Raw genomic sequence first — 20441 nt, 5'->3', positions numbered from 1 at the left:
ACAATGGGAACTCCTATATATATTTTTTGCTTTTTAGGTCTGCACCCATGGCATTTGGAAGTTCCCAGGCTAGGGGCTGAATTGAATCTACAGCTGCTGGCCTACACCACAGCCATAACAACTTGGGATCCAAGCCACATCTGTGACCATACAGGTCACGGCAATGCCGGATCCCTAACCCACTGAGCAAGGCCAGGGATGGAACCAACATCCTCATGGATCCTAGTTGGGTTCGTTAACCACTGAGTCACAAAGGGAACTCCCCTAGAGTATTTTTAAAAAGCAGTTGGGGAGTTCCCATCGTGGCACAGTGGTTAACGAATCCGACTAGGAACCATGAGGTTGCGGGTTCGGTCCCTACCCTTGCTCAGTGGGTTAACGATCCGGCGTTGCCGTGAGCTGTGGTGTAGGTTGCAGATGCGGCTCAGATCCTGCATTGCTGTGGCTCTGGCGTAGGCCAGTGGCTACAGCTCCGATTGGACCCCTAGCCTGGGAACCTCCATATGCCGCAGGAGTGGCCCAAAGAAATAGCAAAAAGACAAAAAAAAAGAAAAAAAGAAAAAAGAAAAAAAAAGGAATTGGCACAATATTGTAAATCAACTATAATTTAAAAAAAAAAACAGAAAAAAAAAAAAACAATTTAAAATGTTTTCTCAATTTATTTGGTGGATTAAAGGCAGAGCTGTAAAGGGAAAATCCCATCAGTCTTCACCTGGTCTCTTTGACAATCACAAGAACAATGAGAAGGTTAACTTCTTATTTAAGTCATAAACCTCGGAACTCTCCACATAACCGATTATGCTAGCTTCTCAACTGCAACTGCGGTGCTAAGTAGTATTTGTAAGACACCACATCAGCCTCATCATTTCATAGCATAATGTGTTCTAATCTTCCCATCCAGCCCACATAAGCACCAGAATCACCCAAAGCATCATGCACTGATTGCTTTCATGAAAATGTGATTCTACCACCGAGTTCCAGCGCAGTTGATGAAATCTAACCAGTAACCCAGACCTCGCTGGAATCCCTTATTAGCTGCATATCGAAACCTACGAACACTGATATTTTTAGAAACCTAAAGTAGTGAAATGAATTGAAATCTTTACTATTCCCATTAGATTACGAAACAGTCACCCAAAGAAAACTACTTAACATCTCTGTCATTTACAAATGATGGCTGAAGCTTTACTACAGGGACTTCCCTACCTTTATAAGGATGTCCCTTTGCATGTAGGGCGCAATCACATATAGAATTATTCTCCACGCCCTCAACCTTAAATACTAAATACTCATTTCTGTTTTGAGAAGAAACCTGGATAAGGCTAGAGGCATTAAGTTACCACTCTCATGAGTTGTAACAATTTTACTTTAATCAGAGTATTAATGAACAATAACTTAAACAGGATGCTCCTAAGCACCGGCACAATATTGTGCATCAGAGTTTGGGTCTATTGAAGGCAACATATTCTATTATTATCATCATAATTACCATTATTATCATTATTACTATTTGGCCGTGCCCGTGGCATGTGGAAGTTCCCAAGCCAGGGACAAAACCCACACCACAGCGGTGACAACGGATCCTTAACCCACTAGAACACCAGGGAATTCCAACATGTTTTTAAAAGTATAGATTTAGCCTCTGATATGCACAAAGGGAGGGAGTATTTGCAAGATGAAACAGAAGTTATTTTGCACCATATTGCTTCACTTGAAGTATTCCAACAAAATATCTGCACTGCCATCCTTCACATTCATCTTTTTTAACATGGTAACACAGTCTAATTCTAGCTCTGGGAGCTACTCCCACCATCCCAGGACTAGGACCTGCTTCCAAGCGGTCTCCTGAGCCAGGTTCAGATACCCCATGAGATTCAGCTAGAAGCAAAGCTCTCCAACCCCAGTTGTACTGGGTGGGCTCCTCAGGCCAAGTGTTCGCTTTCAGAAGGAGATGTAGGGTAACTTCAAGGAGGGGGGGCCTGGGCGGGGGCAGCGGGGAAGCTCGCAGCACTAACTGGTACAAAAGCATTGCCTTCTATCTTTGAGTCTCCTTGCATCTTTTTCTCATTCATAACTGCCACGTGTCCTAGCAACCACACTGCAATAATGGGCTCTGAGAATAATACATTTCTCCAGCCCCTGGCCACTCCCCTACCAGGTAAGCCTCTGAGACAGAGAAATCCGTGAAAGATCAGACGATAGAGCGCTCAGGATTAAGTCAGAGGAGCAGGCAGTGTTGCCAGACATCACAGGAGGCTTGACACAGCATTAACTGGGAGATGACAAAGGCCTCCCGGAGCCTGGCATGAGTCTTCATACGAGAGGCAGGAGGGAGGAGGACAAAGAACACTGACTCCAGAAGCTTCTGTATTACACAAGACCTGCACTTCTCCTTTCACCTGTCAGGTATTCGCATGGATCTGGGTTGGAGATACGGACTTGTGAGGCAACAGCTTAGAGATGGGCGCTAAAGCCACAGGAATGAGTAACTTCACTGTAGGAGCCTTCTTAGAGATAAGCCGGAGATGGGAGCTCAAGGGAACCAAAAGTGAGACATCAGAGCCCAGGATTTGGGTCTATGGCTCATGCGCGTTTCCTTCCCATGGCTCTCAAGTATATGCTCTTGAGCATATGATCAAACTGTCTAACAACTTCGAAGCCCAAGAGAGAATGTTGCACCACTTTCTCCTTTCTGACCATTAGACAAAACCTTGCTTTTAAAAAATTCTTCCAAGTGGAAGAGTTAGCTGTAAACAGAAATGGACACGGCCTTCATTGCTGGGAGGCGGGCGCACATCCCAAGTCCTCTCAAACCCACTTACCAAGGCTTCCCCTTCTCCTTCAGCAGATGAGCCTCCCTCATCAGTGACTGCTCGCCAGGCAAAGCTCCCCAAGAGCTGCTGCAACTTTCTTACGGTAAACAGATTACAGCTTTTAAGGGGATCACAAAGTGTGCATCACTGATAAAACCTTATCTCCGGGGAGTTCCTGTTGTGGTGTAGCAGAAACGAATCCGACTAATATCTGCGAAGACGCGGGTTCAAACCGTGGCCTTGCTCAGTGGGCTAAGGATCTGCTATTGCCGTGAGCTGTGGTATAGGTCGCAGATGTGGCTTGGATCCTGTGTGGCTGTACCTGTGGCATAGGCAGGCAACTGTAGCTCTTATTTGACCCCTAGCCTGGAAACTTCCATATGCTGTGCATGTAGCCCCAAACAGAAAAAAAAAAAAAAAAAAAAAAAAACCTTATCTCTGTGAAAGAAATAGTTATGCAACACATGAACATCATGTGTCTCTCTGCAATGCAATCCGTACTCTGGGCGTGGGCAGTGGCCTGCCGTGCCTTCCCTCTCCCTATTATGCTATCAACTAGGATGGTTGTCCTAAGGTCAATCTCAGGCACAGACCGTCTGAGAGTACTTCGGCTGGGACGAAATTAGGACAAATTAAATAAAAATGATCAGCAAAATGAAATTTAAAAAGCAACTGGTTCCCTGGTGGTCGAGTGGTAAGGATTTGGTGCTTTCACTAGTGTGGCCCAGGTTCAATCCCTGGTCTGGGAACTGAGATCCCACATTAAGCCGCTGCAGGCTGAGCCCAAAAATAAATAAATACAAATCAAAAGCAATTAGTACTGCCACTTGTTAGCTCATTAACATGTGGTTCTACCAATCCAAAAAAGGAAATAACTTTCTTTTCTAAGACTTGCCAATATTTGGAAGAACGTTTTCCCAGATAATGAGCTTTTGGCATTAAGGTCCAGAGGAAAACCATCAGCAGGCCGTGAGACTCTTAGGATTCCTGGATATCGTCTTCATGAAAAATCTGACTCCACTTAAGAATTACTTTTAGAGAGTTCCCGCTGTGGTACAGCGGAAACGAATCTGAATAGTATCCACTAGCGTCTGTGAGGACGCGTGTTTGATCCCTGGCCTTCCTTGGTGGGTGGGGGATCTGGCATTGCTGTGAGCTGTGGTGTAGGTCACAGACGTGGCTCAGATCCCTCGTGGCTGTGGCTGTGGTATAGGCTGGCAGCACTAGCTCCAATTCGACCCCTAGTCTGGAAACTTCCACATGCCGCAGGTTCAGGCCTAAAAGGCAAAAAAAAAAAAAAGAATTACTCTTAAATTATTTTAGTGTCCATTAAAACCACAGCCAATAATGTTCTGTTTGTAGTAGCAAAATAATAACACTATTACTGTAAGCGTTAACAAACAGTATTTACCAGGCACTTTGATAAGCACCACATACGCTATGTCTTCACAACATCTGTCTAAGTTATTATTGTCTAACTTATCATTACCATTTTGTAGTAGGTAATGTGTGGCCCAGAAAACTAACTTTCCCCACATTGCTGAGCTAAGAAGTGGCAGAGCTATGATTTCCACACAACTTTGCCACACAGAGTTTTTCAGAAAGACCAACGGAGTTGACCCATCAAGTGACTTGGCCCAGAGGAGAAGTGAGTCAAGAAGGCAGCCAAAAAACAGAGGCCTTTCCTAGTCATTAAACACATCCCCTAGCCCTAAGATATCACCACTGCTAGCTGGGACATTTTACTGCCAAATACGGAAGATGTCCCATCTTTGACATTTGGGAAATTAAAGGGTGGGAAGGTAGCTTTATCAGCATGCGACACTTTCTTTGGCCATAATTACATGTATGTCCAGACAGTATTTTGAAAAGCAGCTCAGAAGCCCCAAATGAGAAACGGTCTTAGAAGTCACTCTATCAATCATACCAGAAAGCATACTGCTTCCCACCCCATGCTTGCATCAAAGCATCCTGGAAAGGGGGGATACCAATTTAAGTTTAAATCTACCCATAGGAAGTAAAAACTCCTGTCCTGGGGTCCGACTCTCCTATTTTCCTTCCCCCTCCTCACTATTAACCCTCTCTTAATAATCAGCCCAGGCAAAGTAGCCCCTGGACTATCTCGCTCCCACAGTACTATTCCACGCTTACTCTCATCCAAACACTTAATCAAAAGTGCTCCCAATCAAGCATGAAAATAAATTAGATTTTGGTTTAACCAGGCTTAGATTCACAGCACCAAGAAATAAAGTAACAGTTATCTAATCTAACAGGCCAGCTGCAGACTTCCTGGCTACTCTCCACAGGCCCCTCTTGCTAAAGCCCTCTCTTAAAAATCCTCTTTCAATATTATGGAATCACCCCATGTCGGTGGAGCAATGTAACTAACTCTTCAAATGCCATGGTCATAACTCTTCACTCTGAGGCCTGCCTAACGTGGCTCAGGATCATCTAGTGTGTCCAGAGGCAGGGCTGCTGGTTCCCAGCCTGTGAAATGAGCCCTGGGTCCACGACCAGGCAGGAAGCCACTTCTTCCTGGATACCACGGAGGAAGGAGCCTCCTGTGCTTGTGCGAGGAGAAGCAATTTTCCTCGGAGAAGCAGTTTATGCTCATGCCTCACTGTACAGTCGCTCTAAGTCCATTTGGAAATAGCAAGGAGCCAGCAGTCATGCAAAGACCCAAGCACAGAAAAAATCAGACCTGGAGAAAGGAGAAAAGGGATGGGGAATTGGTGTATATGAAGAACTCCTGGAGTTCCCATTGTGGCTCGGTGGGTTATGAACCAGACTAGTATCCATGAGGACGCAGATTCGATCCCTAGCCTCGCTCAGTGGGTTAGGGATCTGGCATTGACATGAGCTGTGGTGTAGGTCACAGACAGGGCTCAGATCTGGTGTTGCTGTGGCTGTGGTATAGGCTGGCAGCTATAGCTCTGACTGGAACCCTAGCCTGGGAACCTCCATATGCTACAGGTGCGGCCCTAAAAAGCAAAAAAAAAAAAAAAAAAAAAAAAAATTATAGACTATTATAAAACATATACTTTAAAGCAAGACTCCTAGTGGTTAGGACTCAGTGCTTTCACAGCAGCAGCCTGAGTTCCATTCCTGATCTAGGAACTGAGATCCCACATCAAGCCTCAAACAAAACAAAACAAACAAAAAACAAAGCAAAATCCAAACACATACTTTAAAGCAAATCCTGTGATGCAGAAACTGCGGAAGTTGAGGCAGAAGAGGAAAAATTATCCCTGGAAGTTAAGGGGAAAAAGTCCTGGGTTCTATATCTTCTCCTCCGCCACTAGCCAGCTACTTTCCTGCCTCAGTTTCCTCATCAGCTATGAAAATGGTTTGGATAAAATAAATTGCAAATCAAAGAACAGCTTAATGGTGCCACCCAACAGGAGCGCCCCCTTTGTCTAAACCCAGGCTTACCTGGCCACTTTCTGGTCATCATCTGACTGCCAAATAGCTTTTCAATAGGAAAAAACTGTCAGTATTCCAGGTTCCTTGGAGCTACATTGGTTATAAATCAATAAACTGATTTGAAAGTTCATAAAAATAAAGTATTTCTAAACAGTGGGAGGAAATTGGTCCAAGTGACAGCAGAAAGAGCCCAGTTTTCTTAATTCAGAACCCACCTATATTGTGCATCATCAGCATCCATCAACACTGAACCATCCATCAAGGGAAGGCAGTTTTCAAATCGTTCTTGGCCAGTGTCCACACCACTCACTTCTTTAAACCATTCCTTTTAAGGGGAAAATACACTCTCATACACTGAAGATGTCCAAAAATCATTATAGTTTATTTTTAAAGCACCTAACAATTATTTCTGATTGGAGAAAATGACACCCTCTGAAAGTCTGGGGCTACGCAAAGGCTTTAAGAGAGTGAAAGAAACTAAAAGAGAAGCATCTGACTCATCACTCTACCCGCTTCTGAAAATACTTTCTTTCACTGGCTTTTGGGCCACAACCTTCCTGGCCTTTTCTTTGCCAGGTTCTTCTCTTCCAGAGGACATCTCCTTGCCCCTACCCCACAATAAAAACACAGATATACAGGAAAAGGATTTTTTTAAAAAGTCATTCGAAACATATATCCAAAACACTCCAGAGAAATCTAGATTCTTCTCCAATGCCTATGAGGCTATAGGTGACCTGGCCAGAACTATTTGCTCAGACCTCACCTCCTTCCACTCTCCCCTTGGCACCACACTCCCGGCCACATCACCTCCTTGCTGACACACACCATGCATGCTCTGGCCTCTGCATCTTGACCCTTGTTCATTCCACTGCCTGAAGTGATCATCTTCATGTTTGCATCACTCTCTTCCTCCTTGCACTCAGGTCTCCATTCAAAGATACCCACAGACAGGTCTGCCCTCAGCACTATGGTAACTATGGTAACGCCCCTCCGCCCTTCTCCCTCCCTTTCTTTATTTTTTCTCTTTTTTGCTTTTTAGGGCCACACCTGGGGCATGCTAGGGGTCAAATCGGAGCTACAGCTACCAGCCTATCCCACAGCCAAGCAGGATCTGAGTCACTTCTGTGACCTACACCACAGCTCACAGCAACGCCAGATCCTTAACCCACTGAGCGAGGCCAGGGATCAAACCTGCAGCCTCAACGTTCCTTGTTGGATTCATTTCCACTGTGCCACAATGGGAACTCCTGTTCCTGCCTTCAAAGATCTCATAGTCTCCCAGGGCGGCCGAGGATATTAAAATAAGTGTTCTGAGCACAGATGAGGGAAGGATCGACTACCCTGGGAAGCTGAGAGGAAGCCAGGCAGAAGCAAGCAGTCACTGCACATGTGCCATGTACTCTGTGGACAAGTCCACACAACCCGGAGGAAACAGAGACAAGCAATTACTGCCACTGTTACCCTGCAACCGACCAGAAGACTCCACTGCTTTTCTAATTGCCAGGCCATCTTTTTCCACGTTGGCATTCTTCCCTTGACAACTGCTTCAGTATTGCTCACAATTCCAACTGGGGTCATTAACTGATGTGCATGCACGCACACTGAAGTTTCCGGAAACTTTCTGTTTGCAGGTAATGGAACACTACAGCCTTTGGCTAAAGACACATTTCCATCTTGGGCCCCAAAGTTTCCGCCACGTGTTCCAAGCAGTGATCAAGCCTCATGACAAGAGATCTGCCTCAAAATATCCCACCAACTAAAGCATCAAGTAGCTTAAGCACACAATCTTCCCAGCCCAACAGACTTTGATTGCTATGTACAAAGTTAACAACCCTAACCTATAGCTTTCTGCATGGCAAGTAGAATCAACAGCTGCTAATGCTGAGTTGTTGTTTTTTTTTTCCTAGACAGCCTCACTGTTTAACTCTTCTGCCGAGTTTCAAAAACATCTTGAAGGATGTACACATGCAAAGTGCTTTATAACTTTAGTCACTCCTGATGATAACGCAAACCTTCCAAAAGGTGTCCTCCTTCTCAAGAGTATTAATTTTGGCTGTTTCTGATCAGCAAGAGAAAAAGGACATTTCCTAGAAAGAAGGGATGGCTTTGTGGTCTCAGCAAATATTTACTCTATAAACTGAATGTCTGCTTACCTAGGTAATCCAGTTTATTCTTTTCTTGTTTCTTTCAAGAATGAAAGATGGCCACTTACCGTTAGGGATTTATCGCTGCCTTGCCAGCCCCTCATTGATATAAAAATCCACGTCCTATCTACTACCAATTTTCTGTCTTTTTTTGGCTTGTCTGATTCTGTAATCCCACCAACATAAACCTCCTTCCCAGAATCTAGAGATTACTTAAAATGTCATCTTGGTTTTCTGAAATTTCTCTCCTTGGATCAAAGCCTAAATGTGAAATCGTTGTTCATCACCGACTTCTTAAGCTTGCCATAAGGCGGCTTTTATTTTCCAGGGACAGTCTGGCTTCGGAGGAAGCCTTCCCCATGACTGGCACTGGGTAAATGAGCTTCGGGCAGCTCTGAAAGCAGCACCTTGAGTTGACTCCCTGAGTCAACATTCCCTACTTGGGATGGACGCCCCCATTCAAAGTTCTGGCACCTCAAGTCTGGTACCCATGGTTCTGTACATAATGCCTCAATAATGCCTGTCTTGGGATTCATTTCAAAACTTCCTGACTGGGCAAAGCACTTCCTCAGAATCAGGGTTCTCGCTCTTATCTCAGGCCTACAGCCCCCTCAGTTCCTGATCTCCTGCCTGGTCTTGGCCTGACTTCCTCCCCTCATCGCACTTCTCCTTCCCTTGTTCCCTGACTACCACCTGGTTCCGGCCACACTCCATCTACGCGTCCTCGCCTGCTGGGTTCAACGGCACACAGTTTGGCCGGCATCTTCAGCACAGGTTTCCTCGGGACCAGGCCACCAGCAGCTGCCTTGCTGTGCAGTTCTGGCATCTACCTGACCAGCTTTTTCATCAGCCTCATCACTCTGCAGCCCCATAGGACTTACCAAGGGCTGGAGAAGCCTAGAGCCCCACCTGCAGGGTGAGAGCCCTAATTCTTGTGACAAAGGAAATCTTACTCTCATCCTGGCAGCTCACACAATGCAGCACTAATTCCTGGGATGATGCAGCGCACACGGCCAGTGGGACAGAGGGCTTGGTGCCGCTCCCTCCCCTGTAAGAACCAGGGACAGAAGGAGGGCCTCCTGTATCAATAAATCTGCTTTTAAGGCTCTAGAAAATCACTGTCTAGAATTCTTCAGATACTTAAAGGTGATGGCAATGACCATATTCATTTCATGCTTACAAAAGCATTTATCTGGGTACCGTGTAGAGATTACAGTGCAAATAAAGTTCAACTGGCTTAGGAAATGGAATACTCCCTCCTAGGAACATGTGACCAAAAAAGCTGAGAGCAGTAACAAAAACTAACAAAATCAAACAGTGTTTGACGAGTAGATTCTGAAACAGGACTACCTGGGCTCAAATTCTGACTTCACCATTCACAGTCTGTGTAATCTTGGTAAAGGTTTTCACCTCTTTATGCCTTAATTTCTCCACCTGCAGCATGGGCATAACAGAAGGTATCTCCGAGGGTCTTTGGATAATCAAGTATGTCGATACCTGGGAAAAGCTTACAAAGTGTTACCTATTATAGAAGTTTCCATCGTGACGCAGTGGAAACAAATCTGACTAGGAACCATGAGGTTTTGGGTTCAATCCCTGGCCTCCCTCAGTGGGTTAGGGATCTGACACTGGTGGGGGCTGTGGGGTAGGTCACAGACGCGGCTCAGATCTGGTGTTGCTGTGGCTGTGGTGTAGGCCAGTGGCTGTAGCTCCAATTCAACCCCTAGTCTGGGAACCTCCATGTGCTGCATGTGACAGGAAAAAAAAAAGTGTTACCTATTATAAATCACTAACTTAATAGCTAAAAAGGATGAAATAAAACAAAAACTACTGCCAGCCATTGGGAATTTAGAGACTGGGATTTTAGACATGGCTCTTGTTGTGTGACCTCTGTTGTACATTAAAAATGGTTGCAAATTCTTTATCTCATCCCCCTTGAAGAGGTGAGATCTATTTCTTCACTCCTTTGAATCTGGGCTAAGGATGCAGCTCTTTTAACCAAAACACAGGCATGACCTTGTGCCAATTTCAGCCCTACATTTTAAAAAAATCGGCTGCTTCCACCTCCTCCTTAGAACCCAGCTGCTAGGCTGAGAGGAAAGCCAAGCAACACATGGACAGGCCCAGTAGTGGAGAAGTGAGGTGGTCTCCAGTCCACAGCCAGAGCCAGTTTGCCAGCCATGCCATTTTGGAAGCACAGCTTCTGGCTGGAGTCACAGACCCAAATCCTACACCCCCCCACCTCCCATCAGCTCCACCCAAAACTGGGAAAGCGTGAGCTAATAAGGTTGTTTAAGATTCCAAATTTGGTGGGTAGTTTGTTATATAGTGATAGGCTGCAAAAAAAAAAAAAAAAAAAAAAAGGCGTAAGACCAAGAACTTACCAGTTCCTCAACTTCTCTGCTTATAAAACAGGAATGAAGGAGAAAAAGCAAGGCATTCATTTAAACCTTTGTAGAACAACTACTATGTGCCAGCCTCTGGGACAGGTTGTGACACTTTTATTATGATGCTTATGGCCTGTATCTAAAACAGACATGAGACAACTCATTACAATGAACTTTGAGTCCATAAGGACAGAAGAGTATAAAGGGGAGTTCCTGTTGTGGCTCAAGAGGTAACGAAGCCAGCTAGTATCCATGAGGACTCAGGTCGATCCCTGGCCTCGCTCAGTGGGTTCAAGATCCAGCGCTGCAGTGAGCTGTGGTGTAGGTCACAGACGAGGCCCAGATCCCACATTCCTGTGGCTGTGGTGTAGGCTGGCAGCTCTAGCTCTGGAACTTCCATATGCCTAGGGTGCAGCCCTAAAAAGACAAAAAAAGAGGAGTTCCCGTTGTGGTGCAGCGGAAATGAACCCAACTAGGAATCATGAGGTTGCAGGTTCGATCCCTGGCCTTGCTCAGTGGGTTAAGGATCGGGCATTGCCCTGAGCTCTGGTGTACGTCGCAGACGCGGCTCAGTTCTGGCATTGCTGTGGCTGTGGTGTAGGCCAGAGGCTACAGCTCTGATTAGACCCCTAGCCTGGGAACCTCCATATGCCACTAGAGTGGCCCTAAAAAAGCCAAAAAAAAAAAAGAAGTACAAAGGGGTGCAGGAATACTGCACCATCTCACAGTCCCTTCCAACTCATATTTTGTAACCTGATGATTTAGATTAAGCACTTCTGTGAGACAGCCACTTAGAGATAGTCATACAAGATTATCCAGAGAACAATTTTCTCCTATACAAATCCACTTCTTAATTAGAAGATCAATCAAGATAGGGTTTCCATAGCCACCCAACAAGTGAACAGGGAAAGCATGGAGAGTTGCCTCTATAACCTACATTCAGGAGTGGAATCATTTTATGAAAGAGGCTTTGAATGAAGCAATAAAGCCAGAGTAAGGAAGTATGATTTCCCAGGGCAACTAGAGTTTCAAAGTAAACAGTGATAGGAGAATTTTATCTATTCATTGTATAATGCCTAAAAGGCAAAGAAGATCCTTCTGGTCAATGAATCTATGACAAACAAGGCAAGAATATACAACAAAGGAAAGACAGTCTCTTCAGTAAGTGGTGCTGGGACAGCTGGGAGCTACAGGTAAAATAATGAAATTGCAACATTTTCTAACATCATACACAAAAATAAATTCAAAATGGATTAAAGACCTAAATGTAAGACTGGATATTATAAAACTCTTGGAAGAAAATAGAGGCAAAATACTCTTTTGACATAAATCACAGTGATGTCTTTTTTGGATCTACCTCCTAGAGTAATGATAATAAAAACAAATAGAAACAAACGGGACCTAACCAAACCTAAAAGTCTTTGCACAGCAAAGGAAATCATAAACAAAACAAAAAGACAACCCACAAAATGAGAAAATACTTGCTAATGAAGCAACTGACAAGGAATCAATCTCCAAAATATACAAACAGCTCATACAGCTCAATATAAAAAAAAAAAATCAAAAAATGAGTAGAAGATAAAAATAGACAATTCTCAGAGTTCTGAATGTCCACAAGCAGAGACCATCTTACTGTCTCTTATAATCTTCAACAGGATCTTAAATAGCTTTTGTTCAAAATAAAGACACAAAAGGAACACACTTGTGAATTTCCTGTTTTTCCATTTTTAAGGTTTTTTTTTTTTTGGTCTTTTTGCTAGTTCTTGGGCCGCTCCCGCAGCATATGGAGGTTCACAGGCTAGGGGTCGAATTGGAGCTGTAGCCACCGACCTATGCCAGAGCCACAGCAACTCGGGATCCAAGCCGCATCTGCAACCTACACCACAGCTCGCGGCAACGCCGGATCGTTAACCCATTGAGCAAGGGCAGGGACCGAACCTGCAACCTCATGGTTCCTAGTCGGATTCATTAACCACTGCGCCACGACGGGAACTCCTATTTTTAAGTTCTAACACATACAAAACACCTCACCCAACACCCAGCTTTAGGTTTCCTAATTTTTTTCTTCCTGTCTTTTTTAGGGCCTTGCCCACAGCATACAAAGTTCCCAGGCGAGGGGTGGAATAGGAGCTGCAACCTGCTGGCCTACACCACAGCCACACCAACAGCAACACCAGATCTGAGCCATGTCTGTGACCTACACCACAGCTCATGGTAACGCCGGATCCTTGACCCACTGAGCAGGACCAGGTATTGAACCGCGTCCTCATGGATACTAGTCTGGTTGTTACTGCTGAGCCATAATGGCAACTTCAAGGTCTCCTAATCTTTATCCCTCAAACCCAAAGCCCTCTTTCTGCTCTCGCACCCAAGAACTGCTGGAGCACTGTAGGCAGAAGCCAGCATCTCAGTGCCGACCAAACCTGGCTGCACTCATGAATAGGACACAGCAGATGACAATTAGAAATTGATTGGAGTCCCTCCCCCTTGTTTAGAATGTTATGGAGTCAGTGTCAACACCCTTGTCAAAGAATCCATGACACCTGTGGTTAGAGGATCCTTGTAGAAGGGGTAAGCTCACAAGTCAACACCAATGAGGGAGGCCTCTTGTCTGTGATACCCAGGATAATGTGAGGCCCTTTCAGAGTTCTTCCTGCCCCTGAAATGCCTGGAGACCATCAGGCTGAATGTGACCCCACAGTGACCTCCAGATAGCATTGAGGCTCCTGGGCAATAAGAGATATGGCACTAAAGGAGCCTCTGGGGGTATTTATTAGCTCTGCTTCCAGGTGAGAAGGAGGAAGCCACCAACAAAAGAGGAAAGCAACTCTGCCCCCAAGATGAAGTAAAACTAGTATTTAAGGAAAAAGCTACAGCGAAAAGAAACTCTGCTTCATCACAGACCTAATGTGAAAAATACAAATGAATTGTATTTAAATCTATGGATCATACACATAACTGCTCAATACATATCGTAGAAAAGGCAAATTCTACAATTAGAATCATAAACTATGATAAACTGAACTGAGATTTAAGGTCCACAAGGTATGAATCATACAACTCCCTTTTGCTTACAAATTCTCTTTACATACACCCTACAATATGCACTTATGCCACAGGTGTGGCCCTATGTACAAAAACTAAAAATAATTATCATTATAGTCCACTGCAACCACTCAATCTCCAGGGAAACGAAGGCTAGAGGGACAGAGGGGACCCTAAATCAATGAACCTAGGAAGGCTAGGAAGAGGGCAGGGAATGAATGAGCAAACACTGAGGGAAAGGAGAGAAAATTTGGTAAAGGATATGGTTAAGGCAGAAACTTATTTTCTTCAGGACAAAACTATGTCCCATCATGCTCAAATATTACTATTTCAACTAATGCAAAGGCCACAAAGCACCCTCAGCTCTTTCATCTGGCCTTAAGTTTTCCAAGGAGCACTTCAGGAGCGACTATAACCAGGCAAAGAATGCAGAATTTTACCTCCCACTTGAGTTTCATAAATACTCTTGGTTCATCTAATACATTCACTGACTGTGCCAAGACTCTTCAAGTCAAGCCAGGCCGCTCTTTTCCATGTTCTAGCCAACTTCATCCTAAATCTGTGATTCGTTTTTAAACAAAAGTATCTGAACAGTACACTTCAGGTGATAGAGTTAAAGCTGTGACATAAAAACACATCATGTAAAGGGCCTGGCAAAGACCGCAAGATTCATGCCTTTAGTTTCACCTTCGCAAATGACCTTAAAAGATAAGTCAAAGGCTTCTTGAATAGTGTTATTAATGGAGCAGGGTCCTGAGTTCTGTTTTACATCTGCCTCTTCCCCCACCTCCCATTTTTTAAGGCAAGCCCTCGCCCTTAACATCTCCCAGCTTTCTGCATCACAAGGAAAGACAAGGGGATTAGGACATGCCTCTCCCTCATGCAGCCAGTATCTCAAAAGGCTGTTCAAATCAGAGCAGGGACAGCACATCAGCAAGACACTTGGAGCACCAGGCAGGGGCCAAGAGCACTCACTGCTGGACACTAGCCGCAGACCTACTCGGATTTCCCCCATCTACTCCTCCCTCTCTTCCCCAGCACCAGCCCCCCGACCCCCTCAAGAGGGCTCCGTCCTTTCATTTTCCCTTCACGGTTGGTAATCTGACATCCCGTCGATCTACCTTTCGGCTCTTTTTACGGGTCTCCTTTCTTCCCCTTCCTATCTCCAGCCATCCTCAAGAAACACAGACTATTTATTCCACTTTTGCCCCATAAATGGCTCAATAATGGTGCCAAGAGGAAAATCCACAGCCGCCAAGCCTCCTGCAGCCTTCCTCTTCTCTTTCCGAGCGGCCAGTTCTGTAGGTTTCCCGTCACCACTTTTGAGGTATTCAAAGTGGCGCGGGGGCGGGAAGGGGGGAAAGTGCCAGAGGCATCCCTAAAGTCATCAAAAAAGGTGGCCTCCAGCATCTGACGCCTCCTGTATTTGCATATCGTTTGATGTCGCTTTAATTTCAAAGCAGGTCTCCAACACTCCAGTGGATTTGTTACTGTGAGAGCCAGGAATTGCAAATGCACTGGCCTCAAAGACTCGGGAGTCCAGTCCCGGGCAGGAAATAAAGTTCTAAGCCGCTTTGATGTGCTTTCTCCCCACTCCCCTTCCCAGCGCGGGTCCTTCGTCTCCGCCGAGGAAAGACCACCTGGCCAGAGCGGAGCTAAACGCATCACACGTGGGAGCCAGTGGCAGCCCTAAGTACTCCGGTGAGCTCCCGGCCCCTCCAAAGAAAGCACTTACCATCAGCTTAGGCTCAGCTGGGATACCCCTGCATTTTGCCAACTACGAAAGGGAATGCAGTACACAAACTGGAGGAAGGGGTCGGGGGTGGGAAAGGACAGGGGACCCAGGCCACGGAGAGTTAAGACGCCTTGGCAACATGGTGAGAGCTTGTTTCTTTTTTAAGCCACTCGTTTCAGACTGAAATATCAAGCCCAGTTCAGGTCATTTCCTGAGTAGCACAACAAGTTACAGCACGATCCAGAAAAAAATCTATTAATCTTTAATTGCGCTGCCTCCAGACTTGGGAGCGCAAGGCGGGTGGCGGGTGGGGCTGGGGGAGATAGGGAGGCAGGGGAATTTGTCGCCAAGCAAATGCCTAAGAAACCAGAGCTCCCGACCTCAGCTGTTCCTTACCTCACTCAGCTCGGCCGAGGAGTCGTTTCCATATTTCACGGCAACTCCAGAATTCATGACTGCACTTTTCAGAGCCGAGCTCCTCCTCCTCCAGGTCTCGGGGTTTACGAGTTGGGCTTAGCAGGCTGGCTCTCCACTGCTCGGTCTCTTCTGACACATTTTAGTCTAGACAGCCATTTTCACCCAGGACAGTGGTGAAGCCCAAACGAAGGATGCAGGCACTCCTCAAAGGAACAGAGCCGGCTCGCGTTTCACCGACGAGCCATTGCTGCAGGAGGCTGGGCGGCGTGGCGCGCTCGCAGCTGCCGCAGCGGCCGAGCCGGCGCGGGGACCCCGGGGCAGTGCCACCCTCGGCGCCGCCTCGCCTCTCCTACGGTGTCTCGCCGCCCCCCATCACCCAGCGGGAGGGCACCCCCAGCAGGATCCGGCCCCTTGAAGGGCTTTGGCGACCTCCGGAAGACACCGAAGCGGCGGGGCGAGGAAAATCCGCGCCTCGGGTTCCCGGGAAGGAAAGAAAGCGAGAGAGAGACGGAGCGGGGCTGCGCTTCACGCTGAAGTTTCCCGTTTGAATCGTCTGGAGTTGGAAGTGCTTTCTGATTGAACACAGCTGTCTAGCTGCTGGCTACGGCGTGAGCGGAGGAGGCGGGGCCAGAAAGAGAAAAGGAGAAAAAAAAAAAAAGGGAGGAGGTAGAGAGCAGCGGAGACCTTGCCGGGAGAGCGGGCATCCTTCCAGCCCTCTGCGATAGTAATTACAGAACCCAAGTCCAGGAGGAGAGAAGAAACAGGAAAATCCACCTGAGTAATTGTGCAGAAAAATGAAAAAAAAAAAACCAAAACCAAAAAACTTCGCTCCTAGTATCCACTTTCTATAATGTCAGAAGGTCGAGATAAATCTGAACACTGCACATTAAGCAGCGCTGTGCACTTATGGTACATTAAGACTTTACAGGAGTGTGCGGCGGTCATTTTCCCTGAATCAGCCTAAATTCACCACTGAGCGTGTAAATTCACTGTCAAACATCCTCATCCTCTCTCTCTCTCTCTCTCTCTGGGGCAGATTTTATTTTCTGCATATTCTTAATAAAGATCGAGATGCTCCATCACATGAAGGAGGTATGACAGGCTCAAAATTCCCACCCTCTCCAACTCTCACACAGTCCTTAAAATTATTACATTTCCCATCAGCTTCAACCCCCAGGGCTTCCTTAAAAATCTTACACCTTATCTGAGCAGAGCTAGATTTGTATTTCTGGGGCATGGAGTATAACTCAGAAGTGACTCAAGTGGACTCCTGGAATCTGAGCTCCCGGCAGCCTTGAGTTTCCCCGAGGTAAAAAAAAAAGTCCATGGGGGGGTGGGGGTGGGGCTGAGATGTTCTCTCCATAATGGTTCAACTTATGGTTGAACTAATGGTTCAACTGAACTTGAGATGCACTGAAAAATGTTCCTGTCCTTTAACAGTAGGTCTGCAGGATTGCTTAAAAGGCCTCATCAGTCACTGTCTACACAATGGGAACAAAATGTCTCCATCCGCCTCAATGACAGACCTTGGCATTTCCGGAAGCCTTCTATGAAAAAGCCATTGTATTGTTAATTACCAAGGACTTTTTTTTTTTTTTTTTAATCAAGTAGGATGTTTATTTTGCTGTTTAAGAAGGAGCACAGATGGCGTTCCCATGGTGGCACAGAGGAAACGAATCTGACTAGGAACCATAAGGTGGAGCGTTCGATCCTGGCTCAGTGGGTTAAGGATCCTGCGTTGCTGCCGCTGTGGCTGTGGCATAGACCAGCCCCAACAGCTGCAATTAGACTCCTAGCCTGGGAGCCTCCATATGCTGTGGGTTCGACCCTAAAAAGGACAAAAATAAGTAAATAAATAAAAATAAAGAGAACTGGATACTTGCCATAAAAGCAGGACAAATGAGGATCTGTTGCAGTTCAAGGAGGGAAATGAGATTTTTGGCTGGGCTGGGTGGGAGAAGACTGTGAAGGAATCTTAGGAGAGGCAGCATGAGTTGATCTTTGAAGAATGGCTGAGCCCAGCAGAGATGGGGAGTGAGGAGAAGGTGTCCCAGGATGTGGGACCACTCTGGGAGAAAATGTGATGGAGACGGGAATGTGAACGTATGCGTGGGGAATGGCAGGTGTTCTATTTTGGAATGGAATCTGGATTAGATAGTGAGCTGAAGCCAGATGAGTGCCAGGCTAAAGAAATGGGACTTCTGATTGGCAGTGGCGGGGGGGGAGCCTCTAAAGGTTTTTGAGCACAGAAATAATAGGATCAGAGATGTGCTTTTTTAGACATTCCAGTGGATCTGTATCACATTCATGAGTAACTAACATGAATTCAAACAGACTAGTGTTGAATGTGATTCTGGTGTTTAAAGAAACATATTTTTCATACTAAAACCAAGCAGATGACTTCATCTGGTGTTCAACCAAAAGAAAAGCGATCTGTTCCAAGAGTGGAGGAAAAATTGGCGGTGCTGAACTTATTAAGAAGTAATATGGCTGCAGATTCTCCTTTATGGGCAATATAAGGCATTTTCAAGAGCACTGTTGCCTATATGGGATTTTCTTCTTAAACAATGACTTTAATACTTAATCCCCACTATAATCTGGCAGCAGTAATGTAGTAAATTGGAAGTAGGAAATGGACTTGCCAACTGGACTATCCCAACAATCCAGCAAGAGGCGAAAAGGGCCTGAATTGATTTGGGATGATGGAAATGGATGGGAAGGGCAGACATAAGAGGTTCTATAGAAAGATAGTAGACAGAAACTGTAGTGGAAAGAGGAGAGCTTAAAAATGCCTTGTAGGAGTTCCCGTCGTGGCGCAGTGGTTGACGAATCCGACTAGGAACCATGAGGTTGCAGGTTCGGTCCCTGCCCTTGCTCAGTGGGTTAACGATCCGGCGTTGCTGTGAGCTGTGGTGTAGGTTGCAGACACGGCTCGGATCCCGCGTTGCTGTGGCTCTGGCGTAGGCCAGTGGCTACAGCTCCAATTCAACCCCTGGCCTGGGAACCTCCATATGCCGCGAGAGCGGCCCAAGAAATGGCAAAAAGACAAAAAAAAAAAAAAAAAAAAAATGCCTTGTAGATCTAGAACTTGGCGGAGTGGGTTTGGGAGAAATGTCCTCGACAAAAACAGGTATTCCAGAGAAGAAATAAGTTCAGGAGGAAACTATATCTGGGATCTCCCTAAGTTTAAGGTGGCATCTTTGTCAGTTTGGGGTGGCAGAGTCAAGTGGAAATGTTTAGAAGGAAACTTGAAAAGAACCGATAGAGATCAATCAAGGTTGAGACAGAGATGGAAGTGAGGGGTTTCCCCTATTAGAATAATACCTAAAACTCTGGAAACAGCTACGCTTGCTAAGGAAGGGAAGACAGAGAAAAGAAAAGTGGCCTGAGGACATTCTCTTAAGGAAAGTCTTTTTCATGGTAAAAGGGGAAAGAATAAAAGAAGGAATAGGAAGGCCTGTTAGAGAAACAGGAAGATCATCTGGAGAACTCTGAGTCTGGGAGTCCAAGGGAGGTATCAAGACAGAAGGGACAGCATCGATATTATAGGCTATAGGGGAGCGGGGAAGGAGCCTGGAGACTGAGGGAAGAGCACGGATGTCTTTCAAAGATGAAGCTCTAACAAGCCAAGGGGAGAGAATGCAGATTCCCACAGGAACCAGGGACACTAGCCATGTACTACTCTTTCCATAAACTTGATGGTAACAGAGATGGGATAGTTTCTTACGGTAGGTAAGCAGTGCTGAGGAGAGGGTAGAATGGGCATATTTGTATTCGAGACTAAGGGAAACTTAGAGACACAGAGAGAAAAGGGAAATGATGAGGAGTTCCTAAAAAAGGAGGGAAGGAAAGGGTGAGGAACAAAAATCATGAGCTTAGCTTTGGAGTGGGCTTGGGGAGGAGGAGAATTCGGATGTTCCTTCCTAGGAGACCCGCAAGGGTTGGGAGAGAGCTGGAGAATTTACACACTAGTAAAGAGAAGACGTCAGAGATACACGGTAACCAAGAATATTTGTTTATAGAGTCATCCAACTTCCTCTGTGTGATTGTGGAGGGGTAGTGAAGCCTAAGGATAATTTATCATCAGATTTTAACTTAAGAACAGGGATTGTCCATCAGTGCACAGGAGGATAGGGTAGTTGTGATCCCCACCCTTGAAATTGTTCAAGTGTAGGTTCAAGGTTGCTGGGAAACACTGCAAGTAGGTAGAGTATAGCTTCATGCAGTAAGTGAGGAGTCCAAATTAGTGTTCTTCCAACCCAAGGCTCCATGAAATGAAGGGGGGGAGTTTAAATGTTTTGTGGGTGTTTTTCACCTCTTAGTTGGTTAGAAATCAGGCTGGGAATCTCTACTCTCAAGAAAGCTAAGACATTGATGTAGACAAGAATGAAACTGGGTCAATGTCCTAGGTATATCAGAAATGCATGGAGCCACTCAGCCTGTCATGTCAACACACCAAAGGGGAATGGAGCCCCAA

General features: G+C 45.7%; 1 protein-coding gene across 18 annotated transcripts in view; it reads right to left on the bottom strand.

Moving 5' to 3' along the window:
* Nucleotides 1-20441, bottom strand: part of MCC (MCC regulator of WNT signaling pathway) — a 454523-nt gene that overhangs the window by 281897 nt on the left and 152185 nt on the right. For 13 of the 18 annotated variants that reach the window (XR_014838504.1, XR_014838498.1, XR_014838499.1 and 10 more), the window contains exon 1: nucleotides 15944-16538. The exons of 4 other annotated variants lie outside the window; for them this stretch is intronic. Coding sequence is in view for 2 of the 14 variants with exons in the window: in XM_021084625.2 (XP_020940284.2) it covers nucleotides 15944-16000 (57 nt within the window). In the remaining 12 variants the exon portion in view is untranslated. Of the gene's footprint in view, nucleotides 1-15547; nucleotides 16539-20441 lie in introns of those variants that run through there. One more of the 18 variants, XM_085014212.1, reaches the window with a different exon arrangement.

This window comes from Sus scrofa, chromosome 2, assembly GCF_054392235.1.
Source record: "Sus scrofa isolate SSC_HxYL_T2T_F1_AM1 chromosome 2, Sscrofa_HxYL_maternal_Yorkshire_Landrace_v2.0, whole genome shotgun sequence".
In the NCBI taxonomy this organism is placed as follows: domain Eukaryota; kingdom Metazoa; phylum Chordata; class Mammalia; order Artiodactyla; family Suidae; genus Sus; species Sus scrofa.
This window is presented reverse-complemented; position numbering and strand designations above follow the sequence as displayed.